This window comes from Atractosteus spatula, chromosome 5 (genome assembly GCF_055471065.1).
Source record: "Atractosteus spatula isolate fAtrSpa1 chromosome 5, fAtrSpa1.hap1, whole genome shotgun sequence".
Lineage (NCBI taxonomy): Eukaryota > Metazoa > Chordata > Actinopteri > Semionotiformes > Lepisosteidae > Atractosteus > Atractosteus spatula.
In genome coordinates, this window is record NC_142710.1 from 15,560,842 (window position 1) to 15,586,672 (window position 25,831).

Here is a 25,831-nt window from a genome sequence, read left to right on the forward strand (position 1 = left end):
ATGAGCGGAATGTTGGAAATCTTTCAAAAGGATAAACGAGATAAAAAAAATAGATCAAATGGTACATTTGAAACAAAGCCAGATTAAATGCATGATACAGTTGCAATCATATCTGCTGTTTGTATGCGTGTCAGAAATATTAGACCACTCTGATATTAAAAATTAATATTCATTGATGGAGAGCAAAACTTCCAGAGAGGAGCTTTAAAGAAGATACCCACTACTTGTGGACAAGCACTTGTTTCTGAATTTGCCAGCGCATAAACAGCTCGACTGGTATCAGTTTTAACGTCAAAGATACAGAACATACTCACGGTCTACGTCTTCTAGGTGTTTCATTTAATACAAGAACACTCCATTCGTTTATTAAAAATCCAGGAAGGAAAAGGTTAACAGTGATGGTTATAAGCACTCTGTGAGAAATGTTCCCTTCCAGCTATGTGCACTAGACATTAAACTTTTCGAGGACAATTGGTTAAGTGGAGTTAACTGTTGCCTTTTCTCCCTGAGGTAGCGTCCTCTTTTGATCCTGCCGAGCCCGGCGCCTTCCAAAACATAACTTGTCTGCCTTATTAAATGCTTTGACTTATGGTGAAGGATTGCCTGACGCTTTTCAGTAGAAACTCCAGCAACCTTAAAGGGGCAAGGCAAGTCATGAACACTTGTAATACTGCCATGTGGGTCTTTTACATCTTGTTTGTTAACTAGTAGCTTAATATAATAAACATTATACGCGGCATATCGTGTTTACTCTAAAAATCTAAACGTGAAACGGCATTTTTAATTTAAATTGATCTCTGCCTTAGATGGATAGATGTTCTGACGTATTTTCTTTCCATGCTAAATAAAACCCGGAGCCAATAGCTATTAAAATTCCTTTCACGAACCAAATATAGAGTATGTTTTACTGAGGTGATGTATTCTTAGACGTTCTGAAACAAAGCGATGAAAACTGCATGCGCAGCCCTTTAATCTGAATGATAATGTTCAAAATGTGGATAATGTCCGGTGTCTCTTTTTGGCCGAAATGTATAAGTAATTAAATGTCAAAGGGGATAGCTGTCCCACTGTATGGTTTCAATAAGTGCCCAGCTAATGAGTAAAGAGGTTCTTTCTAAAGGCTGCCCTACTGCTTAATTGCAGTAAAATTGCTCTACTCGCTCTGCGCTCCTAGGAGACTTGAGCCCTTGAGCTATCAATAAACTTCCACAGCAAGACATCTATGATTAACTACTCATTCCTTTCAAAATCATTCTTGATGTCTTTTAGAAGCCTGCTGGCCAATCACAACGAAGGCTGGCAACGTCATGGGGCCCATTTAGCCAGCCGATTGGAGAGCGGCGAGATAAGAGAAAAGTTGCAGAACTTATAGCCGAAACGCAGCAGCTATCCAGAAAAGTGGCTGGCGTTTTGACAGAGAGGGTGACGCCGCAGCCCCGTTGTTGCACGCCAGGAAGCGATTGAGGACTGACAAGAGATTTATTCTGAGGTGTATGGCCCCTTTCTCTCGTATCATGAATCCTGTTCAGGGGCCTCTCTCTCAAGAGATTAAACCACACGAAAGAGAGGATTCCGAGAAGGAAGACTTACAATCAAAAGAGAAGACGGTTACGAAAGGATGTAAAAGCAAGACCCCCAGCCTTCCTTTCAGCGTAGAGTCGCTGATCTCGGACAGAACGGCTTGCCGGACTGATTATGCCTCCACTGAGCCGGTTCTGGTTCCGCCTAAACCTGTTGGCGAGCAGGAGGGACCGCACTCTCCCAGGAGGGTTTATGCAGAGAAAACTCGTTCCGTGGACAGCTTCCCTAACTCAACAGGCTGTCCGAAAAGTGAGACAGAGGATCTTCATGACAGCGACCAGAGCACTTGGTTTCAGACTTCGTCTTTTTCAACTCCACCCAGTAAGTCTTTTACTCTCCACCGACCTCTGGTTGTAAATGTCCGTGAGTCTGTTGTTTTGTTGCTTCATCGTGGTTAAAACTGCAAAATCGCAGACGTGAATCACTGTGTACAGGCCACTGACTAAGTATTTACGCACGGGTCAGTGCGGCCGCTGTTTTTTTTTTTTAAAAACTGTATCTTTGCTTTCGAGCAATGTTTGTTTTGGAAACCGAGAATATTCAGTCACAGTTCATCAAACGAAAACCCATATTTGAAGTGTGTTCATGAATTCCTTTAATTAGCAATCGTTAGATTTCGCTTAAGAGTAACGTGTTTTCCTTTTTCTAGATGCAGAAATGCAACATAAAAATGTTACACGTGAGGGTGATGTTTATTTGGGTATAATACTGATTGCTGAAGTTGTAAAGGTCAGAAAAGTTCAGTCAGCTTGGTATACTGGTGAGATTTAAACGTGGGAAGCTGGAAAAACGTGCATATTCAGTAATAGAGTGGGACGTTGTGTTTAAGAGTTGGGTGGTGGTTTGCATACTTGTTAGGACCTAGTCTTTATGTTAAAAGTATTTGGGTTTATTTTAATTCCAACGTCAATGTGGTAGGGCAATGACCATCTTGGTCAAAGTGAGGCTTCAGTTGACGGTAGGCGGCAGAAGTAACGTTTATACTGGCGCACCACCTGCGCCTACTTCCCCGCTGTCGGGTCCAACTTAATTTAAGCAAGCTGTGTCTGCCTAGCGTCGATACTATAATATATATATATGTCTCTTTATCCGTTGCTACAGTATCACCTGTTTTATAGTTATATATATATATAAGGGATTTACTTATAACACCTCGTATGATGCAGAATAGCTCTTTGACAGGTTGGAGTTGATCATATTTATTCCATGTGAAATGTTTCTCACCAGTGCGCATTACGCGTTTCAGCAGGGCACTCCAGTCCGCCGCCGTGCACCCTTAGGAAGCACAAGAACAACAGGAAGCCCCGGACGCCGTTCACCACCTCCCAGCTGCTGGCGCTGGAGAGGAAGTTCCGCCAGAAGCAGTACCTGTCCATCGCGGAGCGAGCCGAGTTCTCCAACTCGCTCAACCTCACGGAGACGCAGGTCAAGATCTGGTTCCAGAACAGGAGGGCTAAAGCCAAGAGACTGCAGGAGGCCGAGCTGGAGAAACTCAAACTAGCCACGAAACCTCTCCTCCCTGCGTTCGCCTTCCCGTTCCCCCTTGGAGCGCACGTGGGCTCTCCTTCACTGTACGGACCGTCGAACGCTTTCCATAGACCAGCCTTGCCGGTCCCGGGACTCTTCAGTGGACCAGTCACCTACGGGATGTATTATTTATCATAACGGAACTAGGCTGACGTTAAGCAGCCTAGCTGTAAAAGCCATGTTGAAGTACTGTTTTGGCCCGTTTGGCACAAGTAATATATTGGTTGTATAGGCCTTCAAACAAAGATTCTCCATCTCTTACCCCTGTCCACGGGCGTTGTGCCTCATATACTTCCCCATCACAAACTGTGGCGAAAATTAATGTGAACTTTTGAAGCGCTAAAAATATCTTCTAACGTCGTTTCAGTTTCTGTAAGCCCTAGCAAAAAAAAAATATATACTTAGCCTAAATGTATTTTATATCAGCTCTTAAGGCTGGACTTTAGTTTACTAAGGTTACGCTATATTACGATTTATATTCAAAAATATTTTAATCAGTTTAATATTATTTTTAATTAAGAGTTCAGATATTTGACTTTTTTTTTTCCTGCGATCGTCTGCCGCTGATAAAATGATCTTGTTGATAGTTAATTTGTGGGGGTGTGAAACGGACTTTGGGAATGAGTCCGAAAGTGAATATTGACCATGTAAAACACAGTAAATTACAAAAGACACCATGCCACCATGAAAAAAAATAAGACGACTCGGTTTTTGAACTCCAGGGAAAAAGTCGTATAAATGAATGATCATTCATTTCATGTTGGCGAATTGACGAACATAGAAAATCGTTGTTTTTTTTAATTAAGGGAATACTTTCGTTCTAATAATCTATCAAGGTACTACGTTAAGAAACAGTCTTGTATCTTCAGATCTACAAATAGTCAATTAAGACTGTCATATATATTAAGAATAAAAACGGATTCCGGTAATGTTCTCTGTATAACCAGACTTAGTTGGCTCTCTGCAACGTTATAAACGTTAAAAAGTTTGTATCGTATTCAAGAAAGTAATAACCGCGACATAAGTTTGAAATTTTACTCTGTTTTATTTAAACTCCAGAGTGCCTTTTCCTTTCGGTGCAATGGAAATACAAAACTCCGAACTGCTTTCACAGGTCAAATTGGTCTCCCGTGGCGAGATTCAGTGAGACGAGGGATCAAAGAAGAGAGCGTAGTGAGCTCTGACCGCTGGATTTCTTAAAGAGTAGCATTTGAGTCGCAGTACATCGTCTTACTGGTGCTGCTTCTCGTCGACAACTTGTGTGAATGTTAGGTTTTTTTTCTAATGTGCGTTTTTTTTTTTAGAATTAAATAACGACCCAGCCTTATAACATGAATTAATTAACGGTTGTATTGGTGTTCATGGACCAAATATTTATCAGCTCAGAACAAAGATCTTGGAATGATTTACAGACATACAGTACTGATAGAAATGTTCCAAAACAATTATTAAAATATGTGGAACTGGGAGACAGTTGTTTGAAATCGTGAAAGGCCACATCGTGCTGAGTTTCGAAAACCTGCGGGGGGTTTTTTCCCCTCATGTTCCGCGATAAAGGCGGAGAAACTCTTGTCGAGTTATGAAACTGTCCGTTCCAATATTGCGTCGCAGTACACGTTTCAAAAGGAAATTCCGAGGAGTTTATTTTTCTATTTTTTGGAGTGTTCGTGTGTTTGTACATTTGCATCACGTTGAAAATTTATATTTGCAACAAACCAGTAAACTTTATAAGTGTGGTGGTTTCTCTGTTGGATGTCTGCAAAAAGGCGACGAGTGACTATTAAATGACTTTTCTGTTTTAAAATGAGCTCTTATTAAAAAGCACTATTGAAAAAGTAGGCGTTACCCAGTCAAAGGGTAAACGTGTTTTTAATGCTGTATTCGTATATAAAAAATAAGACCTATATGAACTATGACTGTAAATAAAAATTGTAGACTATAACGTTTGGTTTTCTGCAACCACGATTTCACAAAGAATAAGCAGGATTATCGCTATTTAAATGTTATATATTATATATAAACTGCTAAATGTGTTTACATCCATACAATGTACATGTCCGCATTGTACATATTTGTACATATTATTAGAAACGAACAATTGCCTTTTGTACAAAGTATTCAATAAAGTCTTTTAATTTACATTATTTTTTAGAAACGTTGTCTTCATTTTCTCATAATGTCCATTATCGGACCCCCCTGCCAACAAGTGTTTTTTAAGTTTTGAACTCTAATGTAATTAGAATATAAGTGCTCGGTTTTTTTTTTAAAAAAGGACAATTTTCCCCTTTAAACGTTAAATAAAAAATAGGATAGATTAGACAGAAAGCGGTCCCGTTAGGCAACAGAAAGAAGCCTTTCAGTTTAATTTCAGGCAGCGTGGGTTTGCAGTCAGTGCAGGGGGTCATCCGACTTCATTAAGGCTGCCATAAATATCGGACACAGCCCAGCGTACATCCAGATCCTTACAGCGCCGATTCCAGTTTGGTAACTCAACGGCCCGGTTCTGGCAGAACCGATGCAGTTCTACCCGGTAACGGGCGGAATATATATAATATAATAACCCCATATTTTTAACCTGATCTTAAATTGATTTTTTAGCTTCGGTGTTGACGCAGCAATGAAACAAGGAGCTTGCGCAGGGCGTGCGCTCCCACGCCACCTGAGACCGGTAGAAAAGGGTCTCGCACTGTTCTCACATGTACGCACGGAAAGGTTTTGTATATGTAGATTGAAAGTAGTGAAACCGCATTGAAGTCGCTGTACACACCCCTGGAAGGATAACCACAGTACTGTACTGTAGTTACTCCGTCTACTCTAACCAGTACTTCTGACTCCACCAAGAGTATTTACCACTACAATGGAAGGCCGCAGGATCAGGACCCGACCGTTAAGCGGACACTGCTGTCGCACAATTGAGCTGGGCCTGTCTTTTACCCCAAAGGTCCCGGTCCAGGTTCCCGCATGGATTAGAGTAGCAGCGCTCCGATAGGCCGGAGTCCCATTCCAGGGGGACCCAAGTACTTCGAGCCCACCTCACCTCAACGTCATTCAACCCGCCATGAGCCCCGGCCTGAAGAGCCTTTTGAGTGTGGACTTCTACACCTCCGACGAGCAACGTCCGTCCTACGCCATTTTTATTTATTCTAAAAATCAAATCTACAGAATACACACAAAATGTAAACGGAAAGTTACTTTTTAAATTGCTTCTGAAGCTTGCTTTAGAGAGGAGCATGTTCAATCCATTTAAGACAGGCAGTAGGGTCGAATCAGTAAATACAGCACAACTGACAAAGTTGCTGATTATTGTTATTATATAAACTATGATAATAACAACCCGTGTTTAAATAATCAGGAAATATTGTTACAGTTAATTAAAATAAGATTATTCATGTTGTCTATAAGAGACCATCTTTACTACTGCTTGTGTCGAGGTTAGTTTTTACCGAAGGAGGTCGTGTATTGTTACTTGTACGGTAAGCTAACTTGAAGTACTTAATACCCGTGCAGTAGCTGAGCCCGCTGGCGGCAGCTTTGCCAATAATACAAGGGCGCCACCGTTCGGTTGTAATACGAATACCAGTCTCGTTAAAGGACATTTGTACGTATAGTACATGCATTTTATTAAAGACTAAAATAATTCATTTCTTTAATACTTATAAGAAAACAAATTCACTATAAAGTACACATCCACATCAGGCGCAGTTTACACAAAAACTAAAACATACGAACCAGTCACTAATATCGAATTAAAATGCGTAATAAAAATATTTTATTCATAACATTTTAAAAAGAAACATCTTTTTAAGCATCTATTTTATTGTTATACGACTGGTAAATATAATTAAAAACATACAATACAACAATTGCTCTGCCAGTATGAAATATTTTCAGCACAAATAATGCTTACAGAGTCCTGTGTCTTTAGTTAAATCCATACATTTCATTGGCAAATAATGAAATACAGGACTTTGGTACAGATACCACAGGGTCCTGCGTCTATTTTACACACCTTTCAGAAAAAAACTCATCACCCCACGAAACTTCATTTCTTTCTTCTGGTGCCCCTGAATCCTCGCACTGAGCCCTGCCCAAAGCACACTGACGGTGGTACCCTGCGGACAGAGCAGACAGAGATCACGCTTTGGCACACAGACTTCACTCATGATGTGGCCATCAGTGTGAAATGTCAACAGAAATCACAAAATGGGCTGTTTAAAAGCCTTTCTCTTGAACTGGCACCCTCATTGTTTTTTTTTAACAGAGCATTCTTCTGGAGCGGTGAACATTATTCATGGTTCCCCTGCAGGATTCAGACCCGAATCCTAACCACTAGTGCACCCTGCTGCCCTGCGCTGTTAACCTATGAAGCCGACATGTCTGAAAAGCTCTAAAGGAAGATAAGACCATGAGGCCATTCCTGGAGCTGCAATGGCAATTTTGGTCAACAGAATCAGAATCTATCTCCCACCCTCTTGCTTGGCTCTTTAACTAGAAATGTGTGTGGACTCATATAAGCGATCACAAGACTGCATGTTCCCCAGTCCACATGGAAAAAACAAATCTACCACAATGTCAAAAAACATCCAATCAAATCCCTGTTAATATTTGCGTGGATTATTAAAGGATTTTAATCAAACAACATATTGGTCATTCTATAATGTCTAAGTTGCATTTAAAAAAAGAATTTCTTAGACCTTTCAGATGCCCAGAATAAACTGTTTCTGATAGCAGATGCTACACAGATAAACTGCTTCTCAGGAGGTTAACTCAGACACAGATGATTCAGGCGCATGTCCCATATAATGTGGGCCATAAAGAATTCAATCCGCCTCTGCACTGTACATACTTGTAGGAATAGCGTGGCTTGGTCTGCTCAGCGCGAGAGTCATCTGCAGTCCCAGAGGCCTGGCCCGCCGGAGCTGTGTTTCCAGAAGGAGAGAACTCCATGGGCTCCGCGCGCTCCGGTTCCCTGAGCTGGACAGCGGCAGCTTCACACACATCCATGCTCGCGTCTTTCTGCCAGCGCGGCTTCTCCTGAGCCTTGCTGTGGAGGGGAAAAAATGGATTAGACATGCAGCTGCATGAAGCAGAGGCGATAACCATCATGCCCCGTACGTTAAGGTACACTAACCACTGTCCAGGTACTTGGCTGAGGATCCTGGATGTTAAATGCCCACAATACTGTGCAGTTAGAGAAAAGGACGTCTTTTAGTAAAGATCACATCTTCATGAGAGTTCTGAAGAGCAACCTCAGTTCTAAGACAGACTCACTATTCCTTTGTGAATCCTGCTGTGATTCAGACATGTGTTTCCAATTCTATAATTCTATTCAGTAGGGGGACAGAGTGCTGTGGTTTTAAGGTAAAATTCCAGGACTTTGAACTTGTTAAGTCTAACATCACAAGTCATCACAGAATGCTTTAGCATTCACATTAAGTTGGAATGAGTAAAGTATGGACAGCAGTATTTCAAAATGTTACAAGGACAATTACAAAACAAACCATCTGTTTAGAGACTGCTTTCACATACAGCTGTAAACCTGCCTGATTAAAACTACAGTAATATCTGTAATGTGTAGGTGGCTACTTGATATTTTATATACAAGGTGAAACAGGGAAACACAACAAGCAAATCACAGACTCATGTCTACGTCAAGTCTAGACAGAGGTTCCTCCAGAGCTCTAACGATGCACGGTTTCTTAAGAACTCTAAAACATCATTTTCATGGTGCGTCAGATTTGTGCTACTCATATGACTCCTTTTATATCACTTTTGTTTGGTTATGTTTTATCTCTTAATATATATCTCTGTTGTCCTTTAATAAATGAAAGGTACACTTCAAATTAAATAAAACAACAATATTGTCTGACTGTTACTCGTGCGAAAGAATAATACACATTGGTGAAGTGTATTTGAATTGAATGTACAAAAGAAAACATTAAATCAAACACTCAGAAATACATGTGTTTATTTTTAAAAAGACCGATGTGTTTTCACTTTTCATGCATTTTAGCGATTACATTTTAAGAGGTTCCAAGCTTTACCTTTTGCTCTTTTTTGGCTTGTCAAATCTAAAATCTGGAGGATAGCTGTGCTTTTTTATCAGATGATCTTTCCTTTCGCCGCTTGTCTTCAGTTTTACATCACAACCCTCCACCAAACACTGGTACTGAAAAACAAGAGAATAGGTCACGTTCAGCCCCCCTACATCAGCAGCACCAACAGCTTGCCGCCACCACTAGATGGCAGCATTTCAAAATCAGCAATACGGAAAAGACGATAACCCTGTGCATCATCATTATTTCCACCTGACCCATCTTTTGAAATTAGAGCCCCTTATTAGTTGAAGTCTTATCGTCATTTAAAAATATCTTTAGAATTAACTTGATATATGTCTACACAAAATAAAGTAGGTAGCCGCGTCAGCATGCGTTGGCTGCAAAGGAACAACTAAAGGTTTATTCCGTGCTGAAAACAGAAGAAAAACACGTGTGACACCCGAAGCTCCACAGCCGAAACGTTGTGTTTCTTTTCTTCTTTTTCCAGCGTGGAATAAACCTTTACTTGTTCCTACACTACATAAAGTCCATTGGAGTCCTTTGAGGGTTTGTGCAATGCTCACGCTATTTAGAGTACCGATATTTTATCCCATCTGTCGCGGAACACGCGTTTTCTTCGGAAAAGATGATATTTTAGCATATCGGTTCCCCCTTCCCCCACTGCCAAGACCGCTGGGGACGAACCATGTTCTGCCTCTCCGCCAGGACCTGGAACAGCGCGTCGTGCCACTCCGGGATGTGGATGTCCAGGAGGCGGCCCGAGGGAAAGGAGCGCCTGCAGTGGCCGCAGACGTTCCGGTGCAGTGCGTTGTAGTGGTGCTCGTAGCCCTCCAGCGTGTCGAACAGCTCCCTGCAGCCAGCGATGTGGCACTGGAACTCTGAAACCCTGGGGGGGGGGAGACGGTGGGGGTGTCTGTGTGGGTGCGGGGGCACACAGGCTTTTGAATTTTAAAGGAACGCGAGAGGACTGGCTCCGGTCACAGCTGGGGCACTTCGGCCTTGTGCTCTAATGCCGGGCCGTAGCGTACACTCCGGTTTGTACCCATGTGTTTCAGGTCTCTCCGTCCAAAGTTTCAAAGCCATTCGAGATGAGTTTTCCCATATGAAATCACTTGCCAGGCATGTGCCCAATGAGAGGTTCGAAAAGTGCAACACCCAGTGTCATCATCGCCATTCCTTTCGGAGAGACGGCTTTACACAACATAAACCACCCCGAATCTTCAAGGGAGCTGCTTGGTTTTAGAGGGAACAGGTTGCATTTCCTAAGGTGTGTTCTTATGGCTGTTTAACCATTTGCCAGCCTTACACACAGCTGCATTAACACTGACCTTGTAACTAATACAAGGTTGTTCACTATTATATTAACTGGAACAATGGCTATTACACTGTACACAGCCAACACTAATCCCTCTTCGAACTTTAGTGAACACCATACATCCTAGCAAGAGGTAATTGTGCAGTTCTAGCAAACTAACTAATGTACCGTCCAGGGAGCCAGTATGGCTGTTTGCAAATTGGAGGTCGGACAAGCAGACTAGCCATGCTCCTTCAGAAAGAAACATGAATGGGAAACGATGACTGTCGATACTTACTTTGGCCTATCAGTTGCCTCCGCTACACTGGTGGCAGCATCCTGCAGGTACAGATGTCTCTGTATATCCCCATCCTGTTAAGAGAGGCACAGCCACTCTGGTTAGTTTTAGAAAGAAATGTCATGTTGGTATAGTCAATGTTCTGCACAGAATAAACTCTTCCCAACAATCTCTCCTATCACCAATACAGAGTGTTTAAAAAGATAGGACTAAAAATGAAGACCTTTTAGGAAACATACAGTACAGGTATTGCACATATACTGAAATCTCAAAGAATGATATCTGTGGAGTAATTTCCAGAGACACAATGGATCGTTGATGCTGTTATGGACAGAAATACATGCATACACCAATTTCCACACACACCTGTCTTTCCAAGGCACAGAAGCTAACTGGGCAATGGGCTGTATTAGGATGTACAAATCTAAATAAAATAACCTCTGGAATTTCTCTAAGAATGCAAAATACCCTTCACACGGGAACCATTTCCTCTGAATTACCACAAGCCCTAGATCTGACACTCAGTAACGAGAATCACCTCCCCCTCCTGGGCTCCTGTCTCCAGATTTCCTTCCAGCTGGACTTAGAGCTGCTTCATTGATCCCTAACTGAACCCAATAATTTGCTTAATTCGATGATCTTCCTTTAGCATTTTCAGCTGCTTCAGTTGTCATAAACCCTCTAGCTGTGTAACAGCTTCACACACTCAACCCTTTGAAATAATCAAGTAGTTAATTGAATTAAGGGCTCGGCTGAGCGCCTGGAGGGCCGGGCCGCTGGACACACCCAGCAGGTGCGGGGTCACGAGGATCACAGCTTTAATCAGCCCCACAGAGCACCACTGTTTAACCCCGTTCCTGCACGGTCACGCCTCTTATGTGCCAGAAAACACACCGACCATTGTCTGAGCTGTAAGCAGCTGGATATTTAAAGAAAGGAGCAGGAATGCCCGCTGCTGTCCAAGAGCATCAAAGTGTCTTCTGCATGCCTTTCAGATGAGTTCTCAATCTCTAACAATTTCTGTAATGGTGGGCTGTTAATGATTTTCAGGTTTTATACAGATGAGAAGGCAAACACCCTTTGGAAGATGCATCACGTATTTTCATCCTTTAAGGCTTAAGGGTGCTAACCACTAAGCCATATGAGGAAAGACACCATGTCTGTCGAAAATGATAGCAGTCACGTCCCCCTTACGTCCTATATCATTTTAGGCTTCAAGAATCCAACAGATTCTTAAAACATTCCAAGATGCTTCTTTAACTAATTCTGAAACTCTTGAGGTGTGGGAAATTAAAAATACCGTCCAGTCGAATATAAAAACACCGGCAAGGTTACGGACACAGGACCCGCTCAAGAAGAGCCGACACGTGTGATTCATTCCACACTGGGATTCAATCTCCGTCTTTCTGCAGCGCGTCTCCCTGCTCATGAACTGCACCCCCACAACAGGCATCAGACCTCCTGGGCCCACAGGCCTGTGCCAGCAGGACTGGAGCACTTTCAGGCTCCGCACACCTGTGGGAGTATTCTGGTCTGTGTGCTGAATAACTCCTATTACAACGGCATCATCACAAAGACTCACGGAGACTGAAATACAAAAATAATGAGAAGGCTGGTTCTCAGTTTTTGCATGGAAAATTCCTATTGTTTTCTTGGTAGACCGATTTTATTTCCTTCCTAGTGTTTTGTTTACTATGAATTAAAAGAATAAAATGTTGATTCTAAAGATGAAAAAAGTATAATAAAAAAACTACACCACCATATTTTGCATGTTTTGTCTCCAGAGCACATAAAATATAGTGACACGGAAATAGGTAGCGAAAGCATGAGTTATGCAAAGGCTTTCGGTGAAAGCAGTCGGAGCTACAGCAGCACTGGAGCAGCTTCGGAGACTGCAGAGATTGCTGAGGCGTAGAAACCCTGGAGCACAGCCCACCCTACACACACATACAGCAAGCAGTCATGGGAACTGAGCAGCACCAAGTCTCATTAAGTCGCTTAATTTACAGTTCTTACTCAGTTCGAAAAAAAAAAACGTACTTCAAATAATTCGTGTTCCTTGTTTAACCGTATTCGTTGCGGAGTGAAATTAAAAGGCGAGCTGCAGACGTTTTCACCATCGCCGCTGACTTGCTGTACCGCACTGGGCTCTTCTGCTGTCCGCTGGATTGGCAGGACTGGTATCGCCTGAATGTCGGTGCTGCTGGTGCCTGCTGCTGTTAAAAACCGGATTAATTCGAGCGGTAACATGTCAGTTACAATATCGCAAGCACGCTGCTGTTACGTCATTTGTTGCGCTTCCTCGGCTACACCTCATGACGCAGGCGCGGCCCAGCTCAGGGTGTCTCCGTGGTCCTGCTGCTCCTGGGGTTAGAGGCGATGGAGGCGGACACTTCCTATGTAACCGAAAAAAAAACATTTGAGCAATTTTATTGCATTTACTCCAAAGGTCTAATTTTGACTGAAATCTCAATTTATCTGCGACATCTGGAAGGCAATTGCACTTTTACAGCAACCTTGGAAGAGTATATAACGTTTCAGCAGTTTCAGTTATTGCATAACAAAAAAAAACATTAAATGATTACGTTGGGAACACATGCAGAAATACACATTTAATGTGTATCCAAAACCATTTTTACATGAAAAGAGGAGCAGCCATTGACTGTGAAAGTCAAGTGTTCTTACGGTTTGCTCCTTACAGCCTCGAGGCTGTGGACTGGAGGGTCTCGGGGAGGAACCTCTTTGGTGAGACACTGTTTCCCTGCAGTGGCGGAAGCTTCTTCAGGGCGGAGCGAAGTGCTGTGTTTGTGTTTCGCGCTGCTAAGGGGCGGTAAGTCCATTTGGCCGACACATTTATTACTCGTATTTGTATTATAGTATGCTGGTCATTAACCGAAGGTAAAGACGATTTTTTTAATTACTGGTTTATTTGTGTATCCGATGTGCTGGTGTTCTCAGCATCTTTGCTTTTTGTGTGTAAGTCACTCTAGATGCTATCGGTCTAGTTTGTGGTCGAATACAGTATAAACATCGATGGACCGAGACAACAAATAAGTACAAATTTCTTTTAACGATCTACAGTGTCCTAGAGGTGGGTTACTGACAAATTCTGTTACTAGTGTACATGCATCATCTGTGTATTTGCCCACTGTTGGAGAATTAATTCGCAAGCAGGATGCTTGTACAGTACTGCCGTATCCGTACCCGTTCAGCTCTAGTAACTTCGTATGATTCTCCTCAAAGTAGTGTAAATTATGCTCTTGGTACATTTCAGAGTGATCAAAGTGACAACCACGTCTAGTGTGCATCAAAACTGTACTGTCAAAAAAATCCCTTTATACGCCCTTTCCATCTATTAAAAAGCCACTAGACCTTTTATACGTTTTCATTTCCTTATTATTGTAAAGCATGGCTATTCGGAAGTCTCCCTCTCTCCTTCTAGAGGGTAGCCATGAGCGAGTTCCGGATTCACCACGATGTGAACGAGCTGCTCAGCTTGCTGCATGTCCGCGGAGGAGATGGAGCCGAGGTGTACATCGACCTGCTGCAGAAGAACAGAACTCCCTACGTCACAACAACCGTGTCCGCACACAGCGCCAAGGTGGGGGTCCGGGGGTAATATCGGCCACTGTGGAGGAGACTCCTGTCACATGTTTCGGTGTCTTCACTCTGTCCTACCGACGCCTAAAGTTCTGGATTTAAGACTGCCACCGTTCTCTTCACATACAAAGACTTTTTATGTTTTCTAACCCACGTTCCTTCGAATGAAAGGGAGACCAGGTGCAAAGCAAGATGTTTTTCTTACTCGTTTTCTCATTGTCAAGCTTCGTGCTTGTAGTTTATCAGCTGAACCTAACATTTCATCCAGCCATTTCTTGAAGGAGAGCAGTTTGATCCTCAACCACCACTCTTCATTTAAAGCATGTTTTAATGCTAAACAGATTCCCTTTTGGTCCTTGTCCCTTAATTAAAGCTGAACAGTGTTTGCTGTAGCAAGTATTTTATGTGCTTTTTCATTACTTCCCCACAGCCAATAAAGAAAATTCTATTTAAACACGTGCGTCTCTTTCATATCTATATGTTCTTGCAGGTCACAGTCACCCACAGTAATATGATATGTGTACTGTGTGTTCCTGCTTCCTCTGTGGTCCTCAGATTGCACCATTGACATAAACTTCATGTGCAAAGTGATTCCTGGTCCTTGATTTCATCCGTGTGTCTTTGTAGTTCAGTAGCTGAAGTTCTGTGTGGGGCGCCTCTCCTGTTTTTACGTTTTCTGGAAATCTAATTAGTTTCCAAACTATAGCAGAATCTAAATTAGCCTATATAGGAACTGGCCTAAAGATAGATAGATACTTTATTGATCCCGTGAGGGAAATTGCAGGTTCATGCGGTACACCCCTGCTTACATCAGCCCATTGAGAGAACATTCCCCTTCAGATGACGTGCTGTTCTCTGTTTGGTAATCAGACCTCTATCCATGTCCATACATTATGTTAGTTTGATTTGACAGTTAAGTCTTTATGAGGGACCTTTTCGAACACTTTGGAAATCTAAATATGTCATGTAATTTTGTGTTAACTTTTGTCTTTACTGCTTGTTCAGCAAGTTCCAGTAAGTTATCTTCCCTTTCTAAATCCATTCTGGCTATCTCTTCAAAATACCATTGTTTTGCATCAGTCTTGTTTTTTCTAAAAGAAATATTTAACCAACCAATTATCAGTTGACTGAGAAAATGTTTCATTGCAGGTAAAAATAGCAGAATTTTCTAAAACACCAGAAGACTTCCTGAAGAAATACGATGAGCTCAAATCCAGGAATGTGCGGAACGTGGATCCTCTTGTCTACCTGCTGTCCAAGCTGACTGAAGATAAGGAGGTAATTGAAGTACTTGCAGATAATAAAAACACTTTAATGTGAAGGACGTGGCTGTAGCAGTCTTACAGTAAATGCGGGTATTTAATTGTTTTTTAGACCCTGCAGTGTCTACAGCAGAATGCCAAGGAGAGATCTGAGCAGTCAGCCAGTGCTTCCTCCAGCAACACAAACTTCAGCATCCCTGCCACCAGCACAAAGATGTCCATGCAAGAGCTGGAGGAGCTAAGGAAGAAACTTGGGAATGTGGCAGCCAGCTCCAGTGTACAGCAGGTAAGCTCATATCCTCTTTAGGCTCCTCAGTCTCTTCTGTCTTCCTGTAATTAATAAGTCAGAGACGTTACAGTGCTGTGTGTATTGAAGAGCCCTGGCAACAGAGAGCCCCAGTCTGTGATTGAAAGAAAGTGTTCACATGGGCTTATTAAACCAATAGTTGGCTGAAATGTTGCCTCGAATTAGAAGCAGGAGCCACTTAAGCTTTCCAGGAGTATGGTTAGAGACATTTTGTACAGTCGGGAATAACCTTTGTAGAATAATGTTGTGTCCAACGCTCTAACTTTGCAAGGCACAAGCTTTAGTGTTAGGATTTCCTTTTGCATTTTTATATTTTGACTGTTTTAAGTTTACTGGAGCAAAGTAAACACGTTTAGAAAGGCGGGACTCCACCCTTGTGTGTCCTGACTTCCTGTAGCCCTCCGAGGTGACGAGGAAGATGCTGAGGGACAGACACAATAAGAAGAGTCCCCTGCAGCCAATTCCAGTGTTTCCCAACTGGGTGTATGACAGGCCTGCTCTTCTTGGGGATTTTATCACCGGCTCCAGTGGGACTGATTCAGCAGTGCCTATTGGTAAGTCTTTCTAAGCTGCGATGTGGAATTCTCTACACAAAAGAAAAAGAGATCACTTTATTGGCCATATACAATTTCTTGTATTAGGAATTTGTCTTTTCGCATACCCCAGCTTACTCTCCATGACAGGGAGAGAGGCTTGGGGTTAGAGCACAGGGTCAGCCATCTATACGGCGCCCCTGGAGCAGTTGGGGTTAAGGACCTTGCTCAGGGGCCCAACGGAGTAGGATTACTCTGCCGGCTGCAAGATACGAACCCGCAATCTTCCAGCCACAGGCGCAGATCCTTAGCCACAGAGCCACCGCACCGCCCCAGATACTGAGACCCAGTTTTAATTTTATCCACGGTGCATTGCTCAACGTTTACTTTTACATCATTTTAAGTGGAGTGGATAAACAGAATGGTTTATCAAACACATCTACAATTTGTAAAAAAAAGTTTGTTTTTCCTTTTTTGTGCATTTTAGAAAGATGAAATGCATTATTACTGCCCATCTCTAGGTACCCTGCCATTAGCTGCTCAAGAGCAAGCGTTGGTAGAAGACTTGCTGTATCTGTTGATTGGAGTGGACGGCAGGGACATCACAGCCCAGCCTGTCATAGGCAGGCAGAGTCGCGCCTTCAGCATTGATGCTACTCTGGACGTGTCCATTAAAGAGCTGGTGAACAGGATCCTTCCAGTAGCAGCCAGTTATTCCACAGTTACGCGGTAAGAATGTTGAAAAGTGTCACTTTATTCATGCTAGCATCAAAGTTATAGAAAGAACCGCTCGTGTCTCATTCTTTTCATTTTGTTTTACCAGAGTACAAACTTTGTTTGTTGTTTCAGCTTCCTTGAATCTGTTAAAAATGATGGATTATAAAAGTAATTGTGACTGTTGTTGCCCTGTTTATCATAAACCGGTAGACTCCTCTAGTCATCTGCCACCTTGTCTTATGTGTTAATAGCTGTGAAAATGAGAAAAGGCACACGTCTTGAAGGAACATGCACTCAGCAGTGGAGAGATAGTAGCAAATAACAAAAACTGCTGTATCAGCTCATTTGATTTCAAGTGAGCATATTACTTATTGCCAGCAGCTATATCACCCTGCAGCTTTCAACTGGCTACCCACTGAAGCTCTGCAGGTGTGAGCCCGGTCAGTACCTGGATGGGAGACCTCCTGGGAAGCTATTGTTGCTGCTGGAAGTGGTGTTAGTGGGTCCAGCGGGGGGTGCCGACCTTGCGGTCTGTGTGGGTCCTAATGCCCCAGTATAGTGGCGGGGACACTATACTGTAGTGGGCGCCATCTTTCAGATGAGACGTTAAACCGAGGTCCTGACTCTTAGTGCTCGTTAAAGATCCCCGGGCATTTCTCGATAAGAGTAAGGCGTTATCCTGGTGTCCGGGCCAAATTTACCCTCTCAGCCTTTACCGTGGCCTCTATATTGTCCCCATGTATGGTTGGCTTACACTTGCCCTGCGATGGACCGGCGCAGTGTCCAGGGTGTACCCTGCCTTGCGCTTGTTGTTTGCCAGATAGGCTCCGGCTTCCCGCAACACCTTATGGTATAAAGCAGTTTGGTCAATTCATGACATGACATGTTACTTATCAGTCATAAAGAAGTGCCTGGCGGAGAAGAGCATTCAACAAGTTGTCCATGAAGCAGTTCAGGCCCTTTTTTGTGCCATGTCTATGTCTTTTAAGAAAAAAAAAAACAAAGCTCTCTCTGAAATTGTTCTTCCTTGGCTCGTGTTGTGGTTTGGCCCACAGGTTTATTGAGGAGAAGTCTTCTTTTGAGTACGGCCAGGTGAATCACGCATTAACGGCTGCAATGAGAACGTTGATGAAGGAGTACATGATCCTGGTGACGCAGCTGGAACACCTGCAGAGGCAGGGGATGCTCTCCTTGCAGAAACTGTGGTTTTATATCCAACCTACAATGCGCACGATGGAAATCCTGGCTTCGATTGGTACGTTCCCCGTAAAGAATTGCGTTTTTAGAGCACAGCAGCTGTATTGTGGTGCTTCATCCGTTGTGTGGGGAGGTGTGGAAGATGTTTCTGTGATGTTTTCCATTTTGATTCCCTTCGTCTTCCTCTTCTTTATCTAGCGACCTCGATTGACAAGGGAGACTGCATGGGTGGGTCAACACTGAGCCTTCTGCACGACCGAACCTTCAACTACACAGGAGACAGTCAAGCCCAGGAGCTGTGTCTCTATCTCACTAAGGCTGCAAGTGTTCCTTATTTTGAAATTCTGGAAAAGTGGATCTACAGGGGGATCATCAAGGACCCTTACAGGTCAGTGACTGCAGGACTTGTTGTGTTCCGAATTCAGTAAAGAAAGGATGTTGATAGGTGTGTCTCTGTGCTCCTTCTCAGAGCCTGATGCTTTTTTTTTGACAGCCAATTCTATGTTTTGCTACGGTATTGTCTCCTGTTTTTTTTGCCAAAGTTACAAAGAAAAACACTTACACTAATTTCAAAAGTTAATTCCACTAATTGAAGTTAATTCAAGTTGAAATGAGTATTCTGAGTAAAATAAAATCCTAAAAATATAATGTATCTGATACTTGACTATCTGGTAACTTGTGCCTTATTGTTGATTGATCTTCTGGAAACAATTCTTAAGATGCTCTCCTTCTATGAGACAGAACACAACATTCTCATGAAAGTGAAGAACAACTGAAGTTGTAATGACTAGGTTCTCCTGTGCTTAGTGAATTCATGGTGGAGGAGCATGAGCTACAGAAGGAGAAGATCCAGGAGGATTATAATGACAAGTACTGGGATCAGCGATATACAATAGTGCAGCTCCGGATCCCATCCTTCCTCCAGAAGATGGCGGACAAGATACTGAGTACAGGTAGGTCTGGGTCTTTGCGTTTTATTGTCAGTGTGTCTGATTTGCACTTCTTGGTTCGGAGTCAGGTGGCACGGTGGCACAGCTGGTAACATTGCTGCCTCGCAGCCCTGGGGACCCGAGTTCAATTCCCAACCTTTGGAGTTGTTGGCGTGGAGTTTGTACGTTCTCCCCGTGTTTGCGTGGGTTTCCTCCAGGGGCTCTGGTTTCCTCCCACAGTCCGCTGACGTGTTGTTGGCAGGTTAATTGGCTACTGGGAAAACTGGGCCTGGTGTGACTGTGTGCCTGCCTATGGACTGGCATCCAGTCCAGGGTCTATCCTGCCTGGCGTCTGTTGCCTGCCGGGACAGGCTCTGGCCCCCCTGCAGCCCCGTGTTGGATAAAGTGGAAATGGGTGGGTGGGCGGTTCGGTGTCATTTCCGCGCTGTGATCTGTGATCCCCGACACCGTAAAGAGACGTGCGGGGCTGCGTGTGTTGGCTTGGCTCACGCTCTGTGCCCGGTGGCGCTGCTCGCGCAGGCAAGTACCTGAACGTCGTCAGGGAGTGCGGCCGGGATGTCACCTGCCCCGATGCCAGGGAGGTCCTCTACACGCTGAAGGAGCGGGCCTACGTAGAGCAGATCGAGAAGGCCTACAACTACGCCAGCAAAGTCCTGCTGGACTTCCTGATGCAAGAGAAGGAGCTGGTGACGCGACTCAGGTACTCTCGCTGGGGTCAGGGTCATCGCGCTAGGGACGGCTGCTCTCCGGCTGTGTGACAGCTGCCTTACGCGCTTGGTAACTTCAAAGTCAGGCATTGCAGATGTGAATATGTCATCAAAGATTTTTTATACACATACTTAAGTGAGGCTCCGGCTTCCCCAGCAACCTGGTACTGGATGAAGCAGTTTTAAAAAAATGGATGGATGGACATATTAGAGTGGTCTCTTCAGTGACTGAGAAATGCGTAGTGCCTTTTTCTTGGGCATGTCATAAAAATATCATTCAGTTTATTTTTAATCTGTGAGTCTAGAAATGTTCCATCACCTGGATTCATTTTACGAAATCAACTTTCACTGTTAATATTGTACATTGATTTGACAGTTGGACTTTTGTGATTCATTTTTGGCAAATGCCATATGTGATCTCCAAATTGTGACCTTTCAGCATTGTGGTGCAGTAATGGTTGCTTGCCATGTGGGCAGAACTGCAGGCTCCATACTAAATTAATCGGGTGAATAGCTGGCTTATGATTTGCCCACAGGGAAGACTGGGCCCAGTGAGTTGTGCTATCAAGATGGTTTCCACTTGATATTTTTATCAATCAAAATGTAATTTATGATGTAATGCTGCATGCATGCTTTGACAACCTTTGGTTTAATTTTGTTTTGTATAGATCAATAAAGCACTACTTCCTGATGGACAAGGGTGATTTCTTTGTCCATTTTATGGACCTGACAGAGGAGGAACTGAAGAAGCCTGTTGACGACATCATACCTCCCAGGCTAGAGGCTCTATTGGAGCTTGCTTTGAGGATGAGCACTGCGAATACAGACCCGTTCAAAGATGACTTAAAGGTGCAGAACCGTTTAAGTTCAGACTCTTTTGCATTTGTTTCTCAGTTGTATAGCATAGCAAATGCATAGCAAGGGTTTTTACAGCCAGTATCTCCAGTTGTCCACAAGGTGGCACCACTTAGCTTGTGTGGTAGAGGCAGAAGTTCAGATTTCCCTACCTGTCTGCCAGTGACATGGTTCTGTTTACTCTTCCTGTAAGAGGCGTGGCATTCTGGTGGCAGATCAGTTTGGCCTGGAGGAAGCTACCGCTGGGCGTGTCTCATGGCATATCTCTTCGGCTTTCTCTTTGTGCTGGATAGAGTTCTGGCGTAGCTTCGGTGTTCAAGTCCATAATATGTTAACAGGCTTAACGCATTTTTTTGACTTGGCAGATCGACCTGATGCCACACGATGTCATCACTCAGTTGCTGCGGGTTCTAGCCATAGAGACGAAGCAGGAGAAAGCGATCATCAACGCAGACCCCACTGAAATCTCCCTGAGTGGGCTGGAGGCCTTTTCTTTTGACTATATTGTCAAGTGGCCACTATCACTCATTATTAACAGGTAAAGACCCAGAGATTAATGGGCATCATGCTTTACCTGGTTGATTGACTAGACTGAAGAACATAGTTGTATAAATCGGTGATGGTTCCACCCTGTAGATTCAATTTTGTAATCAGATTTAATGGCGTTAAAGACTGGAAGAGAAAGCACAAACTACCCGAGATGCCTTTTAAGCTGTGGTGTGCTTTGTCCTGTCACAGGAAGGCTTTGACGAGATACCAGATGCTGTTCCGACACATGTTTTACTGCAAACACGTGGAGAGGCTGCTGTGCAACGTGTGGATCAGCAACAAGACCGCCAAGCAGTATTCACTGCATTCTGCCAAGTGGTAATGTTACACAAAAATATAAGCTTGCTGCATGAGAAGGAATTCAAAGATCGGATTTCATTTTAAACGCGGCCTCCTCTTTCTAGGTTTGCCGCAGCTTTTACCCTGAGACAGCGCATGCTGAATTTCGTGCAGAATATCCAGTATTACATGATGTTCGAAGTTATGGAGCCGACGTGGCACATCATGGAGAATAACCTGAAATCAGTAAGCACGGCAAACCTGGCATTGTTCGGTCATGGGGGGAAAAAAAAAAACTTGAATTTGCCTGAGCTAGAGGAGAGGTCATACTGAAGACAGTTTTTCCAGAGCTTTCAGGAAACACTCGTGATACGTAGCGTTCTGTCCTCTTTATCGGGATGTTGGTGATTTGGAAGCCGTGACAAGCACGTCTCTGTCTGAAAGACACACTTTCTCCTTTCACTCCTGCTTTTTCTCAAATTGATCACACTTTACGCCCCGTGGTGATTGTTGCAGGGTGCTATTGTTTCCATTTCATTACTCAAAGTCAGGTCTGATGTAAAGATACCGCTGAAAGAGGTTTCTGTACTGGGCAGGGAGGAGGGGTTGGAGTGAAAGTGGGTCTGAAACTGATAATATCATTAGATTACAAACAGCAGGCTGTCTGTGGAGAGAAGGGTGTATTAGACATCATTGATCTTGATATTGATTGGTGTGTACGTTATTGATCTCGCAGGCATCAAACATTGACGATGTACTGTGCCACCACACAAGCTTTCTGGATAACTGCCTGAAGGACTGCATGCTGACCAACCCTGAGCTGCTCAAGATCTTCTCCAAGCTGATGTCTGTGTGCGTCATGTTCACCAACTGCATGCAGGTCTGTAGGAACATAGTAACTCTCGGTCACGGGCTAGAGGAGGCCATTTGGTAATTAGTTGTTAATTGATCCAAGGATCTCATCCAGCTGTTTCTTGGAAGAACCCAGTGTATCACTTTCAACAACAATGCTGGGTGGTTTGTTCTGTATGCTAGTTCTTGGTTTTAAGTGCACTATCACATTGTTTTTATGCTCTCTACATAAAGCTTATTAATACAAAATACAAAGGCTGATTTTAATAAGATACTTATCTTCAGCTGCAAGAAGCATTGATGGAGTCACAGAGACCTTACAGACTAGACACAGAAATGTCTCATGTTTCTACGCCACTAGATGAGAGTGTTTGGATGAAGGACCAGGGACACAATTAGGAACAGAGATAGTGAAACCTAACACATACATATTCCATAGACATAAACCAACACATGCGTATTCCATTGACATAAATCCCTATCCATTGTAAATGGATAATAAATAATTTTGTAATGGTCAGGTTTTCTCTTAATTATGATGTCCCGATTAAAAAATGAGTGTGAGTTCCTTGGATTGTTGGCATTACAGGCCTCCTCCTAAATATCAGCCAGTGACTCTGTAATAGGCTGGACCTGAAGAAGTGGGAGGGGCTCTGTGGTTAAATGTGCAGTTTTTGGCTGAACCTGACCAAGAACAGATGGAAGGGGCTTTAGTGGGCTGGACCTGAACAAGTGGGTGGAGTTCTGTATATCCCTGTCCATTGTTAATTGCTGGGAGTGTTTAATGAGTGAACAGGTAAAGAATTGCTGGAGTTTAGTTGGTGGTGAATAGCTGTGGAAACCATAGGACTTTGACGCTACCTTACTAATACACTGCTCCTAATTAGTTACATTTTATTTTGAGACTTGTGAGGTGTTTGTTATAACTATCAATGCCACATGTTTTAATGGAATCCCCCCCTTGCCCTCCACCATGTCCTCAGTCTCCCCCCCCCCCCCTGTCTGCTTCTAATGTTTTGCAAATGGCCACTTAGTTCAGGCTTGGCGGTGTGGTGATTGTGCTGTCGCTCCTTCCTCACAGAGGTTCACCCAGAGCATGAGGGTGGACAGCGAGATGAGTCGCCTCTCGCTCGAGCACGGGACGATGAGCGGTCCCCCATCCCAGAGCGAGCGGTCGGAGGAGGCGGAGAAGAAAAGACTGACCTCCAAGGTGGGCGAGCCGACCCGTCTGAGCAATGAGTGACTGTAGGGATCGCGGTATTCTGTCAGACGCTTTAATCTGAGCCGATTAAGAGTACAGTTGAGCCGGGAGTAACTGAAGGATAGAATTCAAGTTGTAAAAGGGTTAGAATTCAAATCTGTTACAGTTAATGGACACTTTCATCATAGTGAATGGCGTGACATTGCAGAATTACAATTGTCCAATATTGCTGTACGTCAGAATTTGACAATATTACGTCACAATAAAAAAAGTGCTATATAACGGAGTAAAAATGCAGAACGAAGTTTTAAAAAAGTGTCGTAAAAAAAACCCTTTGGGCTGTGACGGTGTTTTTTTTTTCTGATTGGATTTGTGTTTGCCCAGTATTTGGCAGAACATGCAGATGCCCTTCAGTCGTCTTCCGGATTTGAGGCGACTATCAGCCAGTTCGACAACAACTTCAGTACCCACCTCCTGGACCTGCTGGACAAGCTCAGCATTTACAGCACCAACGACTGTGAGCACAGCATGATCAACATCATCTACCGGTGCGTGTCCGTTGAGGAAAGGAGGGCGCAGACACGCAGCGAGGTGCGGAGGCCGGGAGCGGTGCGGGTGTAGCTGAACGCCGTTTGCCTGTTTCGTCTTGCAGGCTGGATTTCAACGGGTTCTATACAGAGCGGCTGGAGCGCATGTCCATAGAGAGGAGTCAGAAGGCCGCTGCCTAGATGTGCTCCGCCCGTGTGAACCTGGGGAAGCAGCAGTGCCGATGGAAACGACGTCTTCCATTTCGAACGGGGAGTTTCACAGTGGAAAAACAGCTCTTTCACGTACAATACAGAAGAGACTTAAGTGGTTCGTGTAAGACCGTGCCATTTAAATATATGTGTAATACTTCGTAGGTTTCCACACCTAGGATACAGATGCCCAAGCCAGTTAAAGATGAACCTGACCATTTCAGTTAAAAAGGCCTTCCTCTAAAACTGAGTTACATTTTTCTTGTATTACAGTTGTTTTAACGCTGTCTTTAGATGAATAACAGAAGTGTATTTGTAGATAGTCGTTTTAGCACTTTTTAGAACTGTTCCTAATATTTACAGAATCACCACTCAGCTCTGCTCTGAATATTTTTATAGCTGGAGTTATTCAAAGTGTGCAAACTGGGTGTGCGGGTGTAGATGGAAGTATTGGCGCAAGATTGACAGCCTCAGGTAAAATAATTTACTGGACTCATAATACTCAGTAAGGTATATTTGTGTTAAAAAAAATACTGCATTGACAAACATAATTTAATAAGCATGTCTGAAACTCATTGAGTTAATAAGACAATACTTCTTCTGCGGCTGTGTATCTTTGATTTGCTAAAACCAGGAAACTCACTTTTCCACATGTACTTAAAATCTTTTTTATATTTGATGCAATACATATGTATGTTTATGGTCTGGAGCATGACATGTATATCATACAGTCTTGACAACCTTTTGTGGTTAAAAATTATAATGATAAGATCAACAGTGTCTTAATCCTGTATTAGATTTTTCACAGAACCAACATGATGTGAGTTATACAAAGTCGCAAGGTTTCTCTTATTACACGGAATTATTTTTACCCTGGCACATTTTTTTCTAAATGAGTGTATATCTTGTGTATAAAGTACAAACGTGTATATAAGTACAAAAGGTCTGTACGTCCCGTAGTTTTTAGGTGCTCCTCATCAATTTAAGTATCGGGGAGGAGTTGATACAAGTCCTTATCTTTTACAAATTACCTGGCTCCTTAATTTACAGTAAACATGCTTTGCTGGAGGTTGTCTTCGGCGGCTCCTGACAGTGAAGAATGGTTGTGCTTCCTGGCACGCCCTGACTCAGAAAAGCCCATCCTCTTTTCAAGCACTACAGCTGGGCTTGAGCCCTGGGTATAATCCATCACTTCAGGGCTCGCTAGGTGAACACCCTGAGATTATGAATGGTTCCACTTTTGGTTAAAATTTGTATGCTGTATAATGCGTGTAGCTTTGTGTTTGTTTTTTTGTTAATAAAACACCGAAAGATTTCAGTCCCCAC

At 43.3% G+C, this 25,831-nt stretch overlaps 3 protein-coding genes across 5 annotated transcripts; 2 read left to right on the forward strand and 1 right to left on the reverse strand.

The window, feature by feature from the left end:
* Positions 1 to 1,493: 1,493 nt before the first annotated feature.
* On the forward strand, positions 1,494 to 3,246 carry msx3 (muscle segment homeobox 3). Its single transcript, XM_088916424.1, has 2 exons — positions 1,494 to 1,902; positions 2,828 to 3,246. Exons 1-2 carry the CDS (start codon positions 1,494 to 1,496, stop codon positions 3,244 to 3,246), a joined length of 828 nt encoding a protein of 275 aa, XP_088772550.1.
* A 3,465-nt stretch (positions 3,247 to 6,711) lies between these two features.
* Positions 6,712 to 13,043, reverse strand: znf511 (zinc finger protein 511). The gene is made up of 6 exons (XM_088916998.1): positions 12,800 to 13,043; positions 10,760 to 10,833; positions 9,852 to 10,053; positions 9,153 to 9,277; positions 7,955 to 8,152; positions 6,712 to 7,220 (listed from the first exon to the last, which is right to left on the reverse strand). Exons 1-6 carry the CDS (start codon positions 13,007 to 13,009, stop codon positions 7,151 to 7,153), a joined length of 879 nt encoding a protein of 292 aa, XP_088773124.1. The 5' UTR covers positions 13,010 to 13,043; the 3' UTR covers positions 6,712 to 7,150.
* A 484-nt stretch (positions 13,044 to 13,527) lies between these two features.
* On the forward strand, positions 13,528 to 25,826 carry tubgcp2 (tubulin gamma complex component 2). Of its 3 annotated transcripts, none has more exons than XM_088917264.1 (18): positions 13,528 to 13,589; positions 14,202 to 14,360; positions 15,509 to 15,637; positions 15,734 to 15,907; positions 16,326 to 16,482; positions 16,983 to 17,190; positions 18,234 to 18,433; positions 18,574 to 18,763; positions 19,183 to 19,328; positions 19,845 to 20,025; positions 20,701 to 20,881; positions 21,253 to 21,425; positions 21,626 to 21,754; positions 21,841 to 21,961; positions 22,452 to 22,595; positions 23,649 to 23,777; positions 24,153 to 24,316; positions 24,421 to 25,826. In XM_088917264.1, the coding sequence occupies exons 2-18, from the start codon at positions 14,211 to 14,213 to the stop codon at positions 24,494 to 24,496; spliced, it is 2,652 nt and encodes an 883-aa protein (XP_088773390.1). In that variant the 5' UTR covers positions 13,528 to 13,589; positions 14,202 to 14,210; the 3' UTR covers positions 24,497 to 25,826. The 3 variants fall into 3 exon arrangements, with proteins under 3 accessions (XP_088773390.1, XP_088773392.1, XP_088773391.1); XM_088917266.1 differs by having other exon boundaries at positions 24,153 to 24,285; positions 24,421 to 24,615; XM_088917265.1 differs by lacking the exon at positions 13,528 to 13,589 and adding an exon at positions 13,594 to 13,657.
* Positions 25,827 to 25,831: the final 5 nt, after the last annotated feature.

Bases quoted from the DNA above. Each gene is read 5' to 3' on its own strand.
- msx3 (XM_088916424.1), top strand. From the start codon at position 1,494: ATGGCCCCTTTCTCTCGTATCATGAATCCTGTTCAGGGGCCTCTCTCT. The intron at 1,903-2,827 runs GTAAGTCTTTTA...TACGCGTTTCAG, and splicing joins GTCTTTTTCAACTCCACCCA to CAGGGCACTCCAGTCCGCCG.
- tubgcp2 (XM_088917264.1), top strand. From the start codon at position 14,211: ATGAGCGAGTTCCGGATTCACCACGATGTGAACGAGCTGCTCAGCTTG. The intron at 21,755-21,840 runs GTAATGTTACAC...TCCTCTTTCTAG, and splicing joins TCACTGCATTCTGCCAAGTG to GTTTGCCGCAGCTTTTACCC. The intron at 21,962-22,451 runs GTAAGCACGGCA...TTGATCTCGCAG, and splicing joins TGGAGAATAACCTGAAATCA to GCATCAAACATTGACGATGT.
- znf511 (XM_088916998.1), bottom strand. From the start codon at position 13,009: ATGTTACCGCTCGAATTAATCCGGTTTTTAACAGCAGCAGGCACCAGC. The intron at 10,054-10,759 runs GTAAGTATCGAC...CCCCCCCCCCAG, and splicing joins GAGGCAACTGATAGGCCAAA to GGTTTCAGAGTTCCAGTGCC. The intron at 8,153-9,152 runs GTAAAGCTTGGA...TCCCCTCCACAG, and splicing joins AAGCCAAAAAAGAGCAAAAG to CAAGGCTCAGGAGAAGCCGC.